Source organism: Protomyctophum parallelum (genome assembly GCF_964188405.1).
Source record: "Protomyctophum parallelum genome assembly, chromosome: 20".
Lineage (NCBI taxonomy): Eukaryota > Metazoa > Chordata > Actinopteri > Myctophiformes > Myctophidae > Protomyctophum > Protomyctophum parallelum.
The window spans coordinates 32,738,196-32,758,007 of NC_139718.1; the positions used below are offsets into that span (position 1 = coordinate 32,738,196).

General features: G+C 43.7%; 1 protein-coding gene across 2 annotated transcripts in view; it reads right to left on the reverse strand.

Annotated features, from left to right (window-relative positions):
• Positions 1 to 798: 798 nt before the first annotated feature.
• The window catches only part of brf1a (BRF1 general transcription factor IIIB subunit a), a 112,441-nt gene continuing 93,427 nt past the window's right edge, over positions 799 to 19,812 (reverse strand). For both annotated transcript variants that reach the window (XM_083791334.1, XM_083791335.1), the window contains exons 17-19: positions 10,982 to 11,033; positions 3,075 to 3,264; positions 799 to 1,958 (exon numbers count right to left, since the gene is read on the reverse strand). In XM_083791334.1, coding sequence (XP_083647460.1) covers positions 1,921 to 1,958; positions 3,075 to 3,264; positions 10,982 to 11,033 — 280 coding nt within the window. In that variant the 3' untranslated portion in view covers positions 799 to 1,920. The remainder of the gene's footprint in view (positions 1,959 to 3,074; positions 3,265 to 10,981; positions 11,034 to 19,812) is intronic.

Consider the following 19,812-nt stretch of genomic DNA (forward strand, 5'->3'; position numbering starts at 1 on the left):
AAATGAATTCCCTCAGGAAAAACCTCCACACCATATATTTTAAATACTACCAAGTTTCCGATTCTGATACAGCCATGAAATAAATCTCTTAAATTCTTGTCCCAATATAAATTAACATCCTCTGACACCAGAAAATACAAAAAACACAGAGCGTAAGAGTAAAAGAAAAAAGACAAATGTAGAGTAAGACTGTCAGAGTAAAACCAACACTCTGGGTTTTGCTATGCGTGTGGGACTGTTTTCACGATGGCTGTGTGTGTAAGTAAGGCAACATTTCAGCAGATAGGCTACTTTGGCTTCCAGCACAAACACAGGTGCAGCAGTTCTGCACATGTCTGCTAAATAGATAAGGCATTAATCTATAGCTACTGTAATGTAATGTAATGAATAAGGCTGTAGTGTAGGGGAACAAACGTTAAGAGTCAGAATCACTCGCCAGTCGGCAACAAGAAAAATAATAATTTGTTTCTAAATGACAGAGAGAAGACTTATCCCAGGTCAGTTTAAAAAGGGCATGAAAACCTGGGCTGATTGTGAAGGTTCGTTTTACTGTACATAATAAATTAAAAACAGCATAAGGGTGCGGCCACACCAAACTTTGATTCTGCCTATCCGGCGGATTCTGCCAATGCTTTTCAATGGGAATGGAGATGTTTTTTGCCATTCGCGGATTTCCGCAAAAAAACAACAACCCTGCTCTGTTCCTATCGAAAAGCATTGCCAGAATACGCTGCATAGGCAGAATAAAAGTTTAGTGTGACCCTAAGGGTGGTAGATGTCTATCTATGTCTGCTCTCCTTTAATACCTTCTTTCATTTTGAACTTAAAACAAAATCAACCTGGGGCCTCTACTTTAGGCAAATAAAAGAGTGGCTTTGGGGAACCAAGTCAGTCAGAATGAGAATTATTATCTACCACCACCACCACATCTAATTCCTGTAGATTGTGTGTTCTGAACAAAGTAACACTGGCATGGTAACCGGTATATGGTTATTTGAACATTAAAAGCTCGTCCTTAAATACTACGTTATGTGATTGTGGTATAATTGTTATATTTGACATTATAGGCAGCAGATTATCAGGCAGGCAGACACACTACTCAAGTGTCAAGTGCAAGTTTAGGTACAATACGTTTGGCTAAAGCTCGTCTTCCATATCCATTTGTTCTGTTATTTTCTTTCCAACTTTAGTTTACACCATTGGCTGTCCTGGTCCCTGGTCCTTGAGGTATCCCGGTACTGCTGGTTTTCAATCACAGCAGAGGGTTAATTGCATTCACCTGTTATTCTAGTGTCTAATCTTTGGATGACGACATCTGGAATGAGGACAGGTGATGCAATTAACAACAGGATAGGACAGAAAACCAAAGCGACCAGGGGTCTCTGAAGCTTAAACCATACATAAAAACAGTCACATCAACAAAGGCAGGCATATTTTCTTGTTCCGTCCACTGGGGCTACACAAGGGCTAACAAGCATCTGGGCAGGTGGCTAAAAGCTCATTGCCCTGCTTGAATTATGGACCTTCATGGCCACAGTCTAACCACAGTCAAACTATTCATGCCTTGTTCATTTCACTCCGTCTGGTGATAAACTTCCAAGCAATGTTTTTTCCACTCAAAAGTACATGTTAACACATGGGATGGTCAACTGGAACACAGCAATGTGATTTCTCGTAGATTTTTCATTCAGTATTGTATCTATTGTTTTTGTAACTGAGGCACAACTCCCGTATACTTCTGAGAGATGACCCTGATCCTGCTGATCCCATCCCTGATTGGCTCATATACGACAACTATTCTGCATGCTTTTCCTTGATGATGCCTCAACTCCCAGTCGGTAGCCATTTCGCATCCGTGTAGGCGTTAAGTTCCAATATGGATGCAAAAAGAGTTTCAGGGACAATTCAGGGAAATCGGGGCTAGAATCCGTCTTCATAATCATCATACCTGCCATAATCTGGAGGAAGAGAGACAGACTTAATTATTAATTATAGACAGTATAATTTAAAAGAGCATTTTTTTGTGTAGACAGATTATAGCGTGATAGGGACACATTCTAGACTGAAACAAAGGAAAGGTGTTGTTTTGTTACTGGAGGGCAACACACCAAGGGGGGCAACAAAATTTGCAGAAAAAGTGCGAAGCCGATCCTCATAATTTGCACAAATATATGCAGACAGAATAACTCTTCCTACTTCCGGGCCACGACATTCGAAAGCCTATACGGGTTGTGCATATAACCACGGCCCGCTTCTGTGGCCAAGTGTCTCTCGTCTAAAGTATAGTTCCTGACAACAACGGAGGCGCGCCGTCTCAAGCAAACTGGAGCCACGTGAGACACCAATCAAGCGAGCTAAAGCGAGAGAGTTGCCGTGTCGAACGTTGTGAAGTTCGATTGAGCAGACTCGGGGCCGTTCCGAGTTGAGACCCGATAGGTAGAGAATAGTGAATAATGTTCTGGCGAGAGCGTTTCCCCCGACTGCCACTCAAAGTGGCTACTGGCCAATCCCAGCGCGTCCTTGCACAAGTGCACTGGTCGTGTTACCGATGATACTAATAAAGGCTCAGTTCCATTCAGTGTGCAGTGGTTCTCAAACTTTTTAATTTCAAGGACGCCCATAACTCCGAGAGTGGTCCACTCAAATAGTCCATTTGTACACTCAGTTACACACCCGTACCATTTAGAATCCACTCAAGGACACTTTGAGACCCACTGGTGTAGAAGAGCGTTTCCAGACCAGTGAGCCAACACGCACAATAGCAGCACCACGACTCTGTTTGATGAGAATGGAACAGAGCCTTCATTAGTATCAGCGGCAACACCTGTGAAGGAAGTAGGGAAGGGGCCCCAAGTTCTTTCCAAAATGGCATGTGTGTGCATAGAGCCCATTGCGGAGAGACACCCTGCTTCAATAGACATGTGTGCATAGGAGAGACATGGCTGCAAATATGACAGCCGCGTTGACGCATCGCTCAAACGAACGGCAGTGGCCAATGCTGTATCTACAACGTGTGCATCCGTGACCAGAATAGATCAGAGATCATCAGACTACGATACAACATGAGAACAGACCGTTGCTTCCCATCAGATCCATGGCACTGACGCATGGCTCTTCTTCATCCTCCTCCTCCTCCTCGGCGTCGTCATAGACCACGGGCCCGCTCTCCATGACGGGCCCGCTCTCCACCACGGGCCCGCTCTCCACCACAACCGAACTGGCCGGTTCTTCATACGACTGCGCCAGGGGGTTGCCACTGCAGATCTGGAGAAAGGAGGTGTATACGATGGGAAAATGCCGCTCATCGGTCGGTGCGCTGGCGGGCATGTGTGTGTGATTGACGGTATGGCCGTGTACAATGTGAGTGTGTTTTAATAATCATTGTGTTGCTGTAGAATACAAATTTCCCCGCGGAACTTGGAACCTGGTATTATTTTTATTAATATGATAATTTCCTTTGGGATGTAATATCATTATTATTATTATTATGGAGGGACAGGTGGAGATATTTGAACTCATACTCCACTCTCAAATATAACATCAGAATCAATGACAGCATTACTTTTCATTTGAACAATCACATTCTCCTATTCTCCAGATTGTCCTGTGTTCAGTGTTCTTTATTGACTTCTTTAAGTCAATAAAGAACATAGTGTCATTGTGCTGAACCAGAGCTTTGTTTATCTGGTACATTTCCAAAGAACATGCACAGATGTGACCTGTCCTCAACTTGGTGTAACTACTCATTTAATGTTACGCATTGAGATGGTTTCTCCTCCAGAGTTGGTGAGAGTCAAACTGTAATTTTATCTTTTGTTATATTTTGGAATACAAATCATACTGTAGCATGTTCTGAGCGTGTGTAACCTAAAAGGTCACATATCGTTGGCAAGGAAAACAAAGCAAATCTCTAACTTGAGCTCTGAACTAATATAATCATGTATCACATTGGTTGTGTATAAATTGGTAGAGCAAGGCACCATCAATGCCAGGGTTGGAGGTTCTATTCCCTGTATAGCTTAACTAGTAGAGCAAAGCACCACTAGTGTCATAGTTTGGGATTCTAATCTATTCTCTCGGTATAAGTGTTGTCTCTTCCTGGTTTTACTATCACTTAAGCCCTATTTTATACTTGGTTGTAGATCAGCAATTCCTTGCCATTACAAAATAAAAAAATATTGTCACACTACAATAATATTGCCACAAATTCGATATTTGTAGTGATATTTGCTGTTGTTCATATCGCCCCCAGCTCTGCGAGAGAGAGGCCGGTGGGACAGCCTTATTCAGGCACAGTGTGGACTCTAAGCTGTCACTCGTTAAGCCATCATTTGTTTCTTGAGGATTCTGTCCTACAAGGCCAATAAAACGCAGCGGGGGGAGAGAGAGCACTTTCGTTAACACATGGCCACCGGTAATCCAAAAATAACCTAAGACAGGAGGGGGGGGGCCTGGTGGCTCAGCCATTTAGTGCACAGACCATATGCTCCTAGTGAGTGTGAGGACCAGGGTTCAAATCCGACCCACGTCTTGTCTCGTATGTCTCTTCTGTCTATACTGCCTTGGTTTCCTGTCCCTCTACACTGACATACAATTTACAATTTAGGCATTTAGCAGACGCTCTTAATCCAGAGCGACTTACATTAAGCAAGAACAAAAAGCATGGGAATACATCACATAAAAGCATTTATCATGAAACATGCGTAAGCTAAGAAAGTAACAGTGGAATATCTATATAATGAAACTATACATATAAACTATACATATATACTACTATGCTATACATATGTACTATGGCGTGCTATGACTATATACAATGCAATTATAGTGCTTTCTACATAACATGCTATAAGTCTGTATCAAATGCTATCTAAGTCTACAGAAATGCTATCTAAGGGGACATAGCCCCCCCCCCACCTTAAAAAAATAGAAAGGGTAAGATAAAAAGACGAGAGAAACACAGGACAGACGCAGATGGCGCAGACTTAGGAAAAACTGCCACAGGGATAACCTGCAAATTAGCACTCGGCTTGGATTCGCCTATACATTTAGATTTAGTCTAAACAGGTTTCAGCACTCAATGTGTCCTCCAACAATTACATAATAGAAGAAATACTTTCCATGTATTATTAATCCTCTTAACCCTACTAATATGAGCACAGAGCTCTAACACAGGAGAGAACATGTTCTGCTTTGAATGGATCTCTGATCATCCTGCAATAAAATAAATGTCAGAAAACTATTTCATAGGCTATTGTGTCCTTAGTTTGGACTGTATTGTCATTCAAAGCATCCTATTGCTTGCTTGTATCTGTGTCAAAGGCAAGTCAAATGCAGGTAAAGCTGGTACACAGAACACTTTGCATTAATTTCAATCAGAGAGTACAAATGTAGCCAAAAGTGTGATGATTTTAGATTTAAAAAAGAAAACACGTTTCTTGTTGACTATCGGGAACAGGAATATGATTAAATTAGTTGTTTTATAATTAGTTTTTGGTGTGTGTGTGTGTTTGTGTTTTAAGTATTGAATCATTCTGATCCGCCATAATATTTTATCATCGTTTCAGAAATGTCATTAACAGTTTGCAACAGCCTCGCCAACGTGTGTTCTACACTGAATTAACACGAGATTAGGTCACTGGTGAAACTAATGGAAAAACACAAAACAAATCAACGTCAATACAGAAACCAGATACAAATCAAACCTGTTCAAATCAAAACTACATTATTCTTTTCCTCTTCATCCATCTCTCCATTTCTTCCTATCTTTCTCAACCATCCACCCTCTTCCTTCCACCCATCCTCACTTGCTTCATTATTTCTCCATCCTTCTCTCTCTCCACCAGCTCCATCCATCCATCCATCCATCCATCCATCCATCCTCCCTCCCTCCGTCCGTCCGTCCGTCCTTCTGCCTTTGTGTCTGAACATGTCTACTGTCTTACTCTTAATTACCAGTAACAACTAATGTAAAACCCAGTGTATAAACATGCGTTGGGGGAGAGGCTGGTAACTAGGTCAGGATGGAGACACAGGGAAGAGGGGGCAAGTATTGTGTGCGTGCTTGCGTGCGTGCGTGAACTAAAATGTGTGTGTAAGAAAAACAGACACACAGACAGGCAGTCTGACGGAAGGATATGTCAGTCTGTGCGATTTTTTGGTCTCCTTCTCGTGAGCACTAAAGTCCTCATATCTAATCCAACAAGAGCACAGATCTTGGATCAGAGTACAGCCATGGCTCTACTGTGAGGGTTCAGTCCTGCTTTGTGTGGGAACTCCACTTCAAATAGAGCAGGTCATTATCTGCCAAAAGCTGACTAGCTGCATCGACAGACTCCCACAAACACACTCTCGCTGCCGTTCACTCCTTTTATAGGATGGAGAGAGTAGGTGGTCCAGACCTCTCTCTCTCCCCCTCTGTGTTCCTTTTCTTCCAACAGTGGAGGAGAGACAAACGGTAAGAAAGATGAGAGGGAGAATGCTGCATGAAGTATTGACATCACACGAGCACGCACGTATATTACGTAGGTTGCAATAGAACCCAACTGCTCATGAAACGCAAAGGAAAAGAAAGTGTGTGAAAGTGGATCCCATCAAACTTTTGGCTGCAGTTTGCCTCCCAGTGTGGAGGAAGAAGGCTCAGAATGTGTACTGTGACCTCTTCTTTAAATATACACTCCGTGGTTTAATTCATGATTGTGTATAGTTATTCCCAAACCAGTTGTCCTCAATACCCTGCCCCCAATTGCTGTGACTGACTACGATGTGCAGAGGGAGCACTCGTTGGCACACGGGCATCGGCTGCTCGTCGCCTGGAAGGACGCTCGGGCGTGCCTCAAAAATAGCAGATCTACAGCGACACGTTGTGAGCTTGTAGATTTTTTTTTAAATTGTATTCTTTTTTTGAAAACTTTATTGAAGTGATTAGAATTTATTTGAAACTTTTTGATAAAATATCAGTCAAAACATTGGAAGTCGGTAGACTCTCCAATATCAGGACCAGAATCAAAAATCTGGCATCGGTTGTGCTCCATTTTGCATACTAGAAATAATTGGTCTCTCTTGGTCCAAAGTTCAAACGTCTGTCAGCATCCAGTCCATGTAAAGACATTGTCTTTAAGTTCAAACGACCTTGAGTGAAATCTCTATGCTTCATTCTCTACATGAAACTGTCATTCACTCTGAAGGCTGCGTTGGAAATGTTCAAATTGATGCCGAGGTCAACGGAGGGGGCCGTGTGAGTGTGTGTGTAGGGGTGATAGACGGCCGTACGGAAATGAGGTTCTGCTGAAAGAAGCAAACACGAGACTCGGTGAATGACGGCCAACCCACACGCGCGTGCGACACACACACACACACACACACACACACACACACACACACACACACACACACACACACACACACACACACACACACACACACACACACACACACACACACACACACACACACACACACACACACACACACACACACACACACACACACACACCGTGTGTGTGTGTGTCCATCAACTTCGGCTCTGACAACATTACATAACAAGGATTCAGAGTGAGAGAGCGAGCATGCCAGTGAGCTCTCGGCCAATCGCAACGCTCGCTTGGTCCCCGTTCCCAGGGGGAGGCGAGGGGGTTGCTAGGTAACAAGGCTTGTTGACCCGGCCCCCATCATGAGCCTGAACTGTTCTCAACAAAACAGAGAGAGGGGGGGGGGGGGGGGGGGGGGTGGAAGAGAGAGAGAGAGAGAGAGAGAGAGAGAGAGAGAGAGGGGGGGGGGGGGGTTGGCAGTGTAAGAGAGAAAGATAAATGAAAGGTAGAGAAAGAGAGACAGGGATGTAGGGAGGAGAAAGACAAGGATCAGGATAGAGTGGAATTAAGAGATGAGAGAAGGAATGTGGAAACGAGGCTAGGTGAAACCTAGCGTATGGCTGAACCGTGTAGGCATGCCCATGGGCATTGTGCCAAATTGTGGGCAATTTGTTAGAGGGATAGTCCGTGGTCTTGGACAGAGATGGTCCATCTCATATTTTATGTCTCTAAAATAAATAGTACAGGTTTCCTTTCTAAAACCTGTACTATTTGTTTTTATATCCACCATTATATATATTTTTTGTTATCAATTGTATTATCCACTACTATCATCTTGTAGTTATATTCAGTAGTTCTACTGTAATTGTTAATGTTAGCATGCCACTTTGCCACTCAACATTTCACTGCCTATACCTGCATGAGAGAATGGCAAATAAAGCCTCTTACATATGGAATCCTTGAAGAGCTTTCTCTAGACTAGATTGAAAGGCCACTATTATTTCAGATAGGACTCCTGGGGAACATGCATGCTTTTAAGGCCGTTTTATAATCAATCATTTAAGTAAGGGGATGAATAGTCTAATCATCGAGTTGAATGGTGGCAATTAAAGTATTTTATCATTTTATATAAATTGACCAGGTCTTGCATGAAAGAAGACTCATCCTAGTTGGGCCTGGTGTTCTTAACACTAATTGTAATTATGCCAATGACGTGTATACACGTCTTTAGAATCAAAACCACGGAGTGCCTGTGCCATGTAAAGGCATCTTTAGGACCTTTTTATTAATTGTTTTAACTTTAAATTTTATCCCACGACTTTGCAACCCATTTTTTTCCACCAGTGTCAATTATCTACTGACCTCATGCTTCCTTCTATGCATGAGGAGTCCAAGCTGCTTCTTTTCACCTGACAGGGGAGAGTTTCCCCGGCCGGACGTAGCGCGTGGAAGGAAAACGTTATTCCGACCAGTTCCTTTCCCCTCCAGGCGCCCCGGCTGGCCAAGGGGAGGTAGTTTAGACTAGGACTACTGCATGTTTTTTGTGAGGGTACCTACAGTACCCTAGGGGACACGAGGAGAACACGCAAACTCCACACAGAAAGGCCCTTTTGCCAACCCCACCTAGGGTATGGGCACTGGTGACAAGGAGGAGAGAACACGCCCCCAGCGGGAATCATCTGCGTGGCACTCTAGTGCCTTTATTATGAAAAACTCCCCGGTGTCAACACATTTTGAGCTCAAGACGTCCACAGACATCCTGGGAATTACCGCTATGCAGTGCCAAAGACGTCTGTGGACGTCTAGGCAGAAAACAAATGTAAAAAAAAAATGAATGTAAAAAGTGGGCACCCTGGGTCACTATTTTGAAAGTGTTGTGTGGGCACACAATGTGTTTAATACACATTCCTCTCACAATTGTGAGAGGAATGAAGCGGTCAACCTCTTATGGGCCTATATCGTCAGGCAGCCTCTGTAGACATTTTTAAAGCTCAGCTCAAGACCCACTTCTACAACATTGCCTTTAATTGATCTTTTATTTTTTAATTTTCATGTCCTCACTGTACTGCATTACTGCTTGTTTTTTAATGTTGTTGCCTTGCTTTTCTTTTATTCTCCATTGTTCTGTAAAGCACTTTGAGCTGCATTTCATGTCATGAAAGGTGCTATACAAATAAAGTTTTATTATTATAATTATTATTATATCAAAATGTGTACAGGATGTGTCTGCAAGTGTATATACCCACATTTTTCGATCTTTTTGAACCATAGCAAAACACAATTTAATTTAATTCAGTACTGACAATAATATTGTAAGCACTGGGAAATTAATAATGCAATCAAATATACTGTTGCATTTAATTTGTAAAGCACATGAATATAACAAGACCTGAATAGTGCACTATAGTCAGACCAAGTGCGACAAAATTGAAAATACCATGGGTTATTCTTCACTGACTGAAGCCTGACATCAATGCATAATGCCTGCAATGCAAATGTGTTTCAAGCATATTTGACCTAAACTCCTTTCTTTTGCTCCTCCTTGCTGGTCTACCTGCATGCCCTCTCTGACCTGTACAACTGATCCAGAACACCACTACTGCACACCTGGTCTTGAACCACACAAAAATGTCTGCTTCTTCACTGGTTTCTGCATATATTCAAGATACTGGTGATGACTTACAAGGCGACCAAGGGCACCCCCCCCCCAGGATATGTTCCACAACCTTCTTTTTTTACAGAACTCAATCAGCAAACACAGGACATCTGTCCCTATGACACCCTGGCCATCATTTCAAGTGACCTAGACCCTTCTCCCTTCTGGCTCCCAAGCTGTGGAATGACCTCTCTCATCTTTAAAATAAATAAATAATCCTAGTTACTTTTGCAGGCCTTTCTTTCTTCTTCAATAAAACAAATTAAAATAATTGTATGATTTTTGAGGGGTGCTAGCCCCTCCTATATACAGGTTTAATGTTTGTTTTTAGTTCAATGTTTGTTTTAAAAACAATGAAGGGAAAATGTACGTCATATTGTCCCTCATTGTCATATTGTCTCTTTATTGTTAATGGCCTTTTAATGTTTGTGTTGGCACTGTTCGTTTTACCATTACATCACCTAATCAACATGAGTTAGACTTTAATATATATGCAACTCAATGAGTTGCATTGGTGTGGTTTACCTTAAAAAAACATTTTGTCCCGACCCGACACTTTGGTGTGGTTTGGGCTTTAGATCTGCTATTTTCACTAGTTTGGTTCCAGGTCAAACGTCTAATCCCTTCTTTGGAAAAGTTTGGGAACCACTGAGATAGAGCATGATGAAGACAGAAGAAAGAGAGACTGAATGATTCATTTCTCTCTCTCCATCTGACTCCTCTGGGCAGATGGATGGACAGAGACAGACAGACTGACATGGACAGATGGATGGACAGAGACAGACCGACTGACATGGGCAGATGGATGGACAGAGACAGACAGACTGACATGGGCAGATGGATGGACAGAGACAGACCGACTGACATGGACAGATGGATGGACAGAGACAGACAGACTGAGATGGGCAGATGTATGGACAGAGACAAACAGACAGAGATGGACAGATGGATGGACAGAGACACACAGACTGACATGGACAGATGGAGACACAGACACTCAGACAGACATGAGTACCTGATCCAGTGCCAGTCTCTTAGCAGGTTGTCCTGTGATGAACGGCTTCAACCTGAAGGACAGAGAGAATATCCTCATTACAGGTCTGCTGCACACGCACGCACGCCTCCTTAGTATAAATACCTTACAATAAGGATTAGAATTAAATCAAACCTGTGGTGGTGTTGAATTGAATTGTTATTGAAGAGTTATTTACTACGCTATTCTTCCAGTGAATCAATTTGTTTTTACTGTTGAAGCCAGAGAGACTGATTATTGAGATACAGATACAAAGACATCTTTACATTCTGCTGCTTTCTTCGACCTGAGGCAAAACTCCAAGATGAGATGAAGACGACTGGCAGACTGTGTGTGTGTGTGTGTGTGTGTGTGTGTGTGTGTGTGTGTGTGTGTGTGTGTGTGTGTGTGTGTGTGTGTGTGTGTGTGTGTTGTGTGTGTGTGTGTGTGTGTGTGTGTGTGTGTGCGGAGGGAAACTCTTCCCAGACAGAAACAGATAAAACGCTGTACCACATCTCCTCTAGCACCGATTCCTAAACAGGATCTCGATCTTTCGACTTCCCAGTGGTTGAAATTAGCATGGTTCCCTTCTCCTCTCCTTCCACCAGCCTCCTCCCTCCACCTCCCTGGGGGTCTACTGTAAGTACTCAACTCTCACTGATAAGGGAGAGGAGAGGAGCCAGGGAGCTTTTAATTAATCGCCTTTAAGCAGAGGAAAAGAGGGGTGGAGGAGTTTGGAGAGGAAGAGAGAGAGGACGACGACTGGATTGTGCCATATTTAGCAAGACGTCGCGCACGCACGCACACGAGCACACACACACACACACACACACACACACACACACACACACACACACACACACACACAGTCACACACACACACAAAATACAGTGCACCGTCACCAGCCGTGACACACAATCTTTTTGTTGAAAGGTCAACGCAAAATAAAAGTCAAACGTGCCTGGAGAACGGCTCTGTGCCGAGAGACGTCATTAACAGACCGAGGATCTGTATGACAGACTACACTGGGCCCGACCCCTGGGTACAGAGGGAGAGGAAGACAGAGGGGTGGAGCACGGGCTGGTACCTGAACGAGACTGGACCAACGGGGAGAGAGAGAGAGAGAGAGAGATAGAGAGAGGGGAAGGGGAGTGGGGATGACAGAAAGACAGAGAGAGTAACCTCTCTTACCCAGGCTGGAGGACACGGAGTCAGAGCATGACGATGGAGAGAGGTAGTATGGACTATGGAGAGATGGTGGGATGGACCAACGGTAAAGGCTCATACATACTCCAGTTTTTTGGTGATAGGTTATCACCGTCTCAGGTGATAGCTTATCACCTAAAACGGTGATAAGAATTGAGGCCATCATACTCGCGGTGATGTCCTTAGGATTGACCCCGCCTCCCTGTGGTTTACCCAACTTCTAGACCAATCAGTGAACGGGGTGATAGCTCCAGAGTGAAAAGACTTGTCTGATAGTAAAAACAGAGAGATGGGTCGGGTCTGTGTCTGCGGTGATAGCTGATCATCACCGTGACTGACGTAATGGTGTAGTTTTCCAACCCTTTAAAAACTACACCGCGGTGATAAGCGATCACCAAAAACGTGTATGTGTAAACGAGTATGTATGAGCCTTTAAGGGTGACAAGACGGATAAAGAGAGGGCACAGGGAGAGAGGCGAAGGAGAAGAGTGGTAGAACGAGCGAGGCACAGGCAGTAGGAAGGAAGAAAACGTGGATACTAGACAGAGGGAATATGTCCTCTGGGTGAGTGTTTTACACGATGTGAAGCACTTGGTAAATGTTAGTGTTATACAACTGAAAGCAATTAATCATAAACAAAAAAAAATCTAAACCACAATATCCATCCAAAACTCGTGAGCTTGTAGCTATTTTCGCAGTTTCCCTTTTTAAATAGTGAAAACTGGCATGGAGAATGACATGGAGAATTTCCACGATAATCCATTCAAGGATGAAGGCAATGAAACAGAGGTGGGCTGGGAAGAGATATATGTGACCAGTGCCAGTGATTTCAACCACAAGTCGGCAATAGTATAACTTCACAATTGAACGAAATACATTCTTTCCTTTTTTTTGGTGGTTTTCGTTTTTAGCCACATTAACACAGTTGGAATGTTAAAGAATGTTTTTATTCCATCAGAATGTCGTTTTAGTGTCATTAAGTCGTTGTAATTGCTTAAACAAGTCACTATGTCTAATGTTTTAACCATTGGGTTAAGCAATGCTAACCAATGCTAATCAGAAAATCAGCTTTCCTTTCAAAGTATGCAAATTCCGCTAAATTCTGCTTTTTTGTACACAATCGTTTTTGAAGATAATACTAGTCTTTTACTAACTGGCTAACAGAAATAGCAGAGAAAGAAGTATTAACCATCGTATTTTGTAAAAAGTGTGTTTATTTTCGGTCCGCCTAAAGCTAATGTTCCAGATGGGGGCACTGGTGAATCAGAACAATGGAACATGTTGAAATGGCTTCCTGTTTCCAATAGCAGAAGAAGAAGACAATGTAAACATTGTAAACATTGTAACATTATGTCACCATAACGTGGCTATTATTAGTTACTTTGGAATGTACCTGCCATGAAAATTAAGGTCATAATAACGCAGATCACATCGATATGTAATATAGCGCGATATGTACTTGTTTTAGCTACAGGATTGATATCAATATAATGCTATCGTTGGGGTTGCCAGGTTCTGAGAAATAAGCAACCCGGTATATGAAAACAAGCCCAAAATAAGCTAAAATAGCCGATCTACAAGCATTTAACAATACAAATCTTGTCCCTGGACCCTGGCATACATTATTTTCTGCAGACAAATAATAATAACAGGCTAATATAGCTATTTTATTTGTAGGCTACTCATCTGGAACATTTACATAGGCCTGATCTAATAAGGGTCCACTTGGTTACCAACTCTCCATAATCAACTACACTTTAAAAACAAGCCCAAATAATCAACTACACTTTATTTTTGTCAAATACATTTTTAGTAACAGGTTATAAATTATTATAAAATTGGTATAGTAGGCCTATGCATTATTTTTCTTTAGAAACAAGGCCCCCGGTCACATATGTTGAAGGCCAAATAATTATGGAGAAATGGTAGAGAGAGAAATATTGTGTGATAGAGTGAGGGAGGAGGAAAGAGGCTAGACGGGTAGGTACAGTAGGTAGATAGATAGAGAGAGATGCAGACAGATAGAGGAGCAATATGCAAATTGGATGTGGATAAAATTAGTTCCACGAGGACCAATGATATGAATAAATGATGATAATAATCTGGAGCTTCAAACTTGATTTTCCAGCTGGAGACGACGGTCTCTGAGGTAAAGCAACTCCCAACGCCACGCAACCAAAACCCCCAGTGTTCTCACAATCTAATCATGCACACACACACACACACACACACACACACACACACACACACACACACACACACACACACACACACACACACACACACACACACACACACACACACACACACACACACTCTGGTGGCCCCTGCAGCCCACACAATTTCCCAGCCGGGCACAACAGAGGGCACAACAGAGGCCAGTGTGTGTCCAGTTATACACACAAAGAAAAAAAAGCACAAATTCACACAAGGACACACATACACAAACGTGCGTGCACCGACTATCTCTCTCTCTCTCTCTCTCTCTCTCGCTGTGTTTATACAATCTAGGCTGGAATGCACATGGCATGTGAGCATCAGCATACACACAAATACAAATATGCACAAATACACACGCATAAACACACACACACACACACACACACACCCCCCCCCCCCCCCCACACACACACACTTGGGCTGAGTTCTGTCTATTCAGCAGCAGGGCATTGTGGGTAGTGCGTGGAGCCAGGCAATAAAAACTGATGTAGCCAAAGAGCTGATTGTGTTTCCTCTTTCACCCACACACACACACACACACACACACACACACACAACAATGTCAACACGGACAATATCTGTTAAGGGGGATATATACTTGGATGACAATCGCCGATCTACAAGCTCACAACACATTACAGCGTGATGTGTTGTGAGCTTGTAGATTGGCTATTTTCAGTGTGCAACTAGGCCTTTGGCCTGTACTGTCTAGAGACAAGAGGACAGTTACATACAAACCCACCACAATGGAAATGTATGCACAGATTCCACTCACGTCATGTTTAACTCAGGCAGTTATTTGGAAGAGGAAAAGAGATGTAGCACACATAAAACACAACATACAGTATGTGGCAGGCAGACACACACACACTATCGGGCGGCGGTGGCTCAGGGGTAGAGTGCCTGGATGGTAACCGTAAGGTTGCCAGTTCGAACCCGGGCTCCCCCAGAGTTACTGTCGAAGTGTCCTTGAGCAAGACACTGAACCCCTAATTGCTCCCGATGTGCTAGTTGGTGCCTTGCATGGTTTCCGCTGCCATCGGTGTATGAATGTGAGATGAGATGAGATGAGATATACTTTATTAATCCCCGAGGGGAAATTGAAGTGTTACAACAGCATAAAGTGCATAGAAACTAAAAAGCTAAAAACAACTGGACAGACAGAGCAACACAGAACAGACACAAATGACATATCACACAAGACCAGACAACCAAGGACCATATGCCATTTTGGGGGGGGGGGGGGGCAGTTCTTATGCCTTTGCATTAAAAAGTCTGATGGCAGTTGGCATGAAAGAGAGTCTGTAGCGTTCCGTGCACATCAGGGGGAGTGTGAGCCTATGGCTGAAGGTGCTCGTCCTATCCCGCAGCACCTCATTTAAGGGGTGGGAGGGATTTGCCCGCATGGAGTCCAGTTTAGCCCCGATCCTCCTCTCCGCGACTGACTGCAGGCTCTCCATTCGGAGGCCAACAACAGAGCTGGCCTTCTTTATAATTTTATTGAGCCTATTGAGCTCACCAGCCTTGATGCCCCCTCCCCAGCATACCACTGCGTAGAATAGAACGCTGGCCACAACAGACTGGTAGAACATCACCAGTAGTCTGCTACACACCCCAAAGGACTTGAGCCTCCTCAGGAGGTACAGTCTGCTCTGTCCCTTCTTATAGACAGCCTCTGTGTTGTCTCTCCAGTCCAGGTCCTTGTTCAGGTGGACACCCAGAAACTTGTAGGAGTCCACAATCTCTACCTCCTCTCCCTGGATGGTGATAGGTACTGGGGTCCTCCTCTTGCTCCGCCTGGCGTCGAACACGTGTGTGTGTGTGAATGGGTGAATGTAATGCACAATCTCTGTAAAGCGCTTTGGATAAAGGCGCTATATAAATGCACCATTTACACACACACACACACACACACACACACACACACACACACGGGTATTCCACTGACCGATATATAACCCCGATCGGCTGCATTCACTGCTTTAAATGTAGGCCTAATGCTAAATTTGACAATGAAATGGCCTCTTTTAAAACGGGATGGATAAAATGTCCTTACTTTGGGCCATTTGGACTCACAAGGACAAGAAGACATGCTGGGATGAACTGAATAACCCAACTAGATAAAATATGCCGTACACACACACTTAACCACTTACTTACCCAACCAGACAATCCAACCACTCTCTCGCTCTCTCTGTCTCTCTCATATACAATTACACCCACACCCCCACACCAAGTTTAACAACCCAGATAACTCATCCATTTGGTCTGATGAGGGATGTGACATTTCACCGCATGCTAGGGATTTTCTGGGTCAGTTAGCTGCGCGCGCGCACACACACACACACACACACACACACACACACACACACACAGCGCGTTGGAACCTGTCTCAGGAAGATATTTTGGATGAAGTGATGGGAGCTGTGGACACAGATTAGCGGTCTGTTCCCATGGGAGTACTACCCTCCAACTGCCCCCCCCCCCCCACACACACACACACACACACACACACACACACACACACACATTAAATGGGGAGTGTGAGTGTGCGCGTGTTTGTGAGAGAGAGATTGTGTTATAAAGAGTTTCATAGTGTGACATTGCAGGATGATCAGATTTACCCACCACTAATCACAAAGTAGAAGGATCTCACACACACACACACACACACACACACACCCTCTAGCCCTGACAGATCAGAGAGGACAGCAGTGAAGGAGATGAGAGCGTTAACATGCAGTGTCACTCCCTCACACACCACAGACCTACATCACAGCTACAACTTCAAACATCAGTCCATGAGCACCACCTCTGTGCTCCAGCCAACATGTCTGGAACGGCACAGACTCAGAAACCAGCCCAAAGCAGTACATGTCACACCCACGCATGAGAACTGGCCATAGCACTTTCCCTAGCCTCGACGACCTTGCAGGCTTATGGAAAAGGCATAAAATATGTAATGTTATTGCGACCGCACGTCTCATTTACTATGAAATCGTACATTTTTGTCAGTCAGTCAGTCAGTCACTCAAAATCCACATACATGGGGAAAGCCCCCATATGTGGTGCCCTTAGATCTCCATATATGGATATATGTCAGAACCTGTTCTGACATATCTCCATATATGGATATATGTCAGAACCTGTTCTGACATATCTCCATATATGGATATATGTCAGAACCTGTTCTATGTTGATCCTTCCCCATCCATCCTTCCTCTTTGATGTATCCCTTTTGACTGATACCTGTCGATTTAAACTCCAGCCGGGCCTGCCTGGACCCTCAAACCATGTACACTTAAGATACTGTCCCCGCTGCCACCCTTAGATCTCCATATATGGAGCTGACCTGTTCTGACATTCCATATGTTGATCTGACCTCATCAAACCCTGCACTCAAGACACGCTACATACTGTACTGTATATGGCCAGTACAGAATTAATTTCAAACAGTATGTTGATCTGACCCCCAATGCCAAAGCGCCAGCACTCGCCCAGCAGTCTGCTGTCACCCAGGCGGATGCGTGCTTCTATCAGGCGTCTTACTGGTGTAGACATATGCCAGGTCATTATTGTTCTGGTAGCATTCTACTGCTAGACGGATGAGAGGGTCTTAGTTTAGTTTGGTTGACTACTCGATTCTGTTTGGTCAATCAATTCTGGTTATTGTTCAATAACTCATTTACGGCAAAAGTTTCTCTAGCTCTAAAACAGTCTTCCGCCAGTGCCGGAGTTTTGGAGTGTACCCACAGAATATTCTGTTCTATGACGATGTAAACACCAAATACTGTACAAAATAAATCAGTCAATGAGTTTTAATGGTCGCCGCTATCAATAAAAGACTGCTGCAGACAATGCACCTGAATCAACCAATTCATAATAAGCAATCCACGGTGCATAATCTTTGCAGGCAGCAATGTAAAGAAGCAATGACATTTTACAGCTAAACAGTACACTAAAGCAGGGGTTCATCATCAAGGAAAGTTTATGCATGCACTATGTGTAATATGTGTAATTTCCAATTTCTAGCCATTCAGTTGCTGGAAAACGGACCCCCCAAAATAATTTGGCGACCCCCCGGGGGGTCGAGAACCCCTGCACTTTTGGCTTTTATACATTTATTGATAGATACAAGTGGAGATTGACAGGAAAGAGGGAGAGAGAGAAAAGGGGAGAGATATGCAGCAAAGGTCGTCATGAACGGGACTCGAACACGCAACGCGCCGTTAGGCCAAAGCCTATATGTGGCATGTGTCTGGACCACTTGGCCAGCGGGTGCCTAAAGAATGGTTTTGAAACCATCCAAGGCGAGAAATAGCCAATACAAGCATCTGAATATCGATTAATACATAATCTACTTACTTCCTACTTACATAATTTATTGCTTTTGGGAGACGACCTGTTGAACTGTATGCACCTGACAATCTATCTTTACCGTAAGCAATTTGTATCAAATTAATTTAATTGTTTTGTTGTTAAACTTTGTGTCAACATACTAATTTCTTCATAAAGTGGCCTTGTAATAAGCGGATAATGAATGGTTTCCAGGTCATTGTTTAGAAATAAACCCCTTCAGGGTGATAAGACCCCTGATCAGCCTGTCAGGGTTTATTTCTCAACCTGCTACCCATCCATTATCCCTTGCATATATAATATACAGAGGAGACACTGATACCGGTACACACGCATAGGCTACACCTGGCAAAATCCCACATCTCCTGTTCTGTCAGGTGCCATGGTAACTACAAAACATTGTTTTAGGATCACACACACACACACACACACACACACACACACACACACCCCTCCCTCCCCCGGGCCAACACCCCAAATCTCTCATGAAACATCCACCCAGGGAGAATTAATCCTAACCGCTTCATCCAGATTAGGCATTGATCACTTCTAATCCTCAATAAATATTCAAAATTCCACATTGCCATGGCGCTCATCTCCTCACTAGCCCCCTCACGTCAGCAGGACAGCAGACACTAAGACCCTGTGCTCCGGTCGGCCCGTCACGATTTCACTGTAACACATATGGGTTTGTGTGTGTGTTGTGTGTGTGTGTGTGAATGTGAGTGTGTGTGAATGTGAGTATGAGAGAGAGAGAGTGTGTGTGTGTGTGTGTGTGTGTGTGTGTGTGTGTGAATGTGAGAGTGTGTGTGTGTGTGTGTGTGAATGTGAGTGTGAGAGAGAGTGAGTGTGTGTGAATGTGAGTGTGAGAGAGTGTGTGTGTGTGTGTGTGTGTGTGTGTGTGTGTGTGTGCGTGTGTGTGAATGTGAGAGAGTGTGTGTGTGTGTGTGTGTGTGTGTGTGTGTGTGTGTGTGTGTGTGTGAGTGAATGTGTGTGTGTGTGTGCACCACATACATGGATGATATGTGGTGCACTAACCTGCTTACTTTTG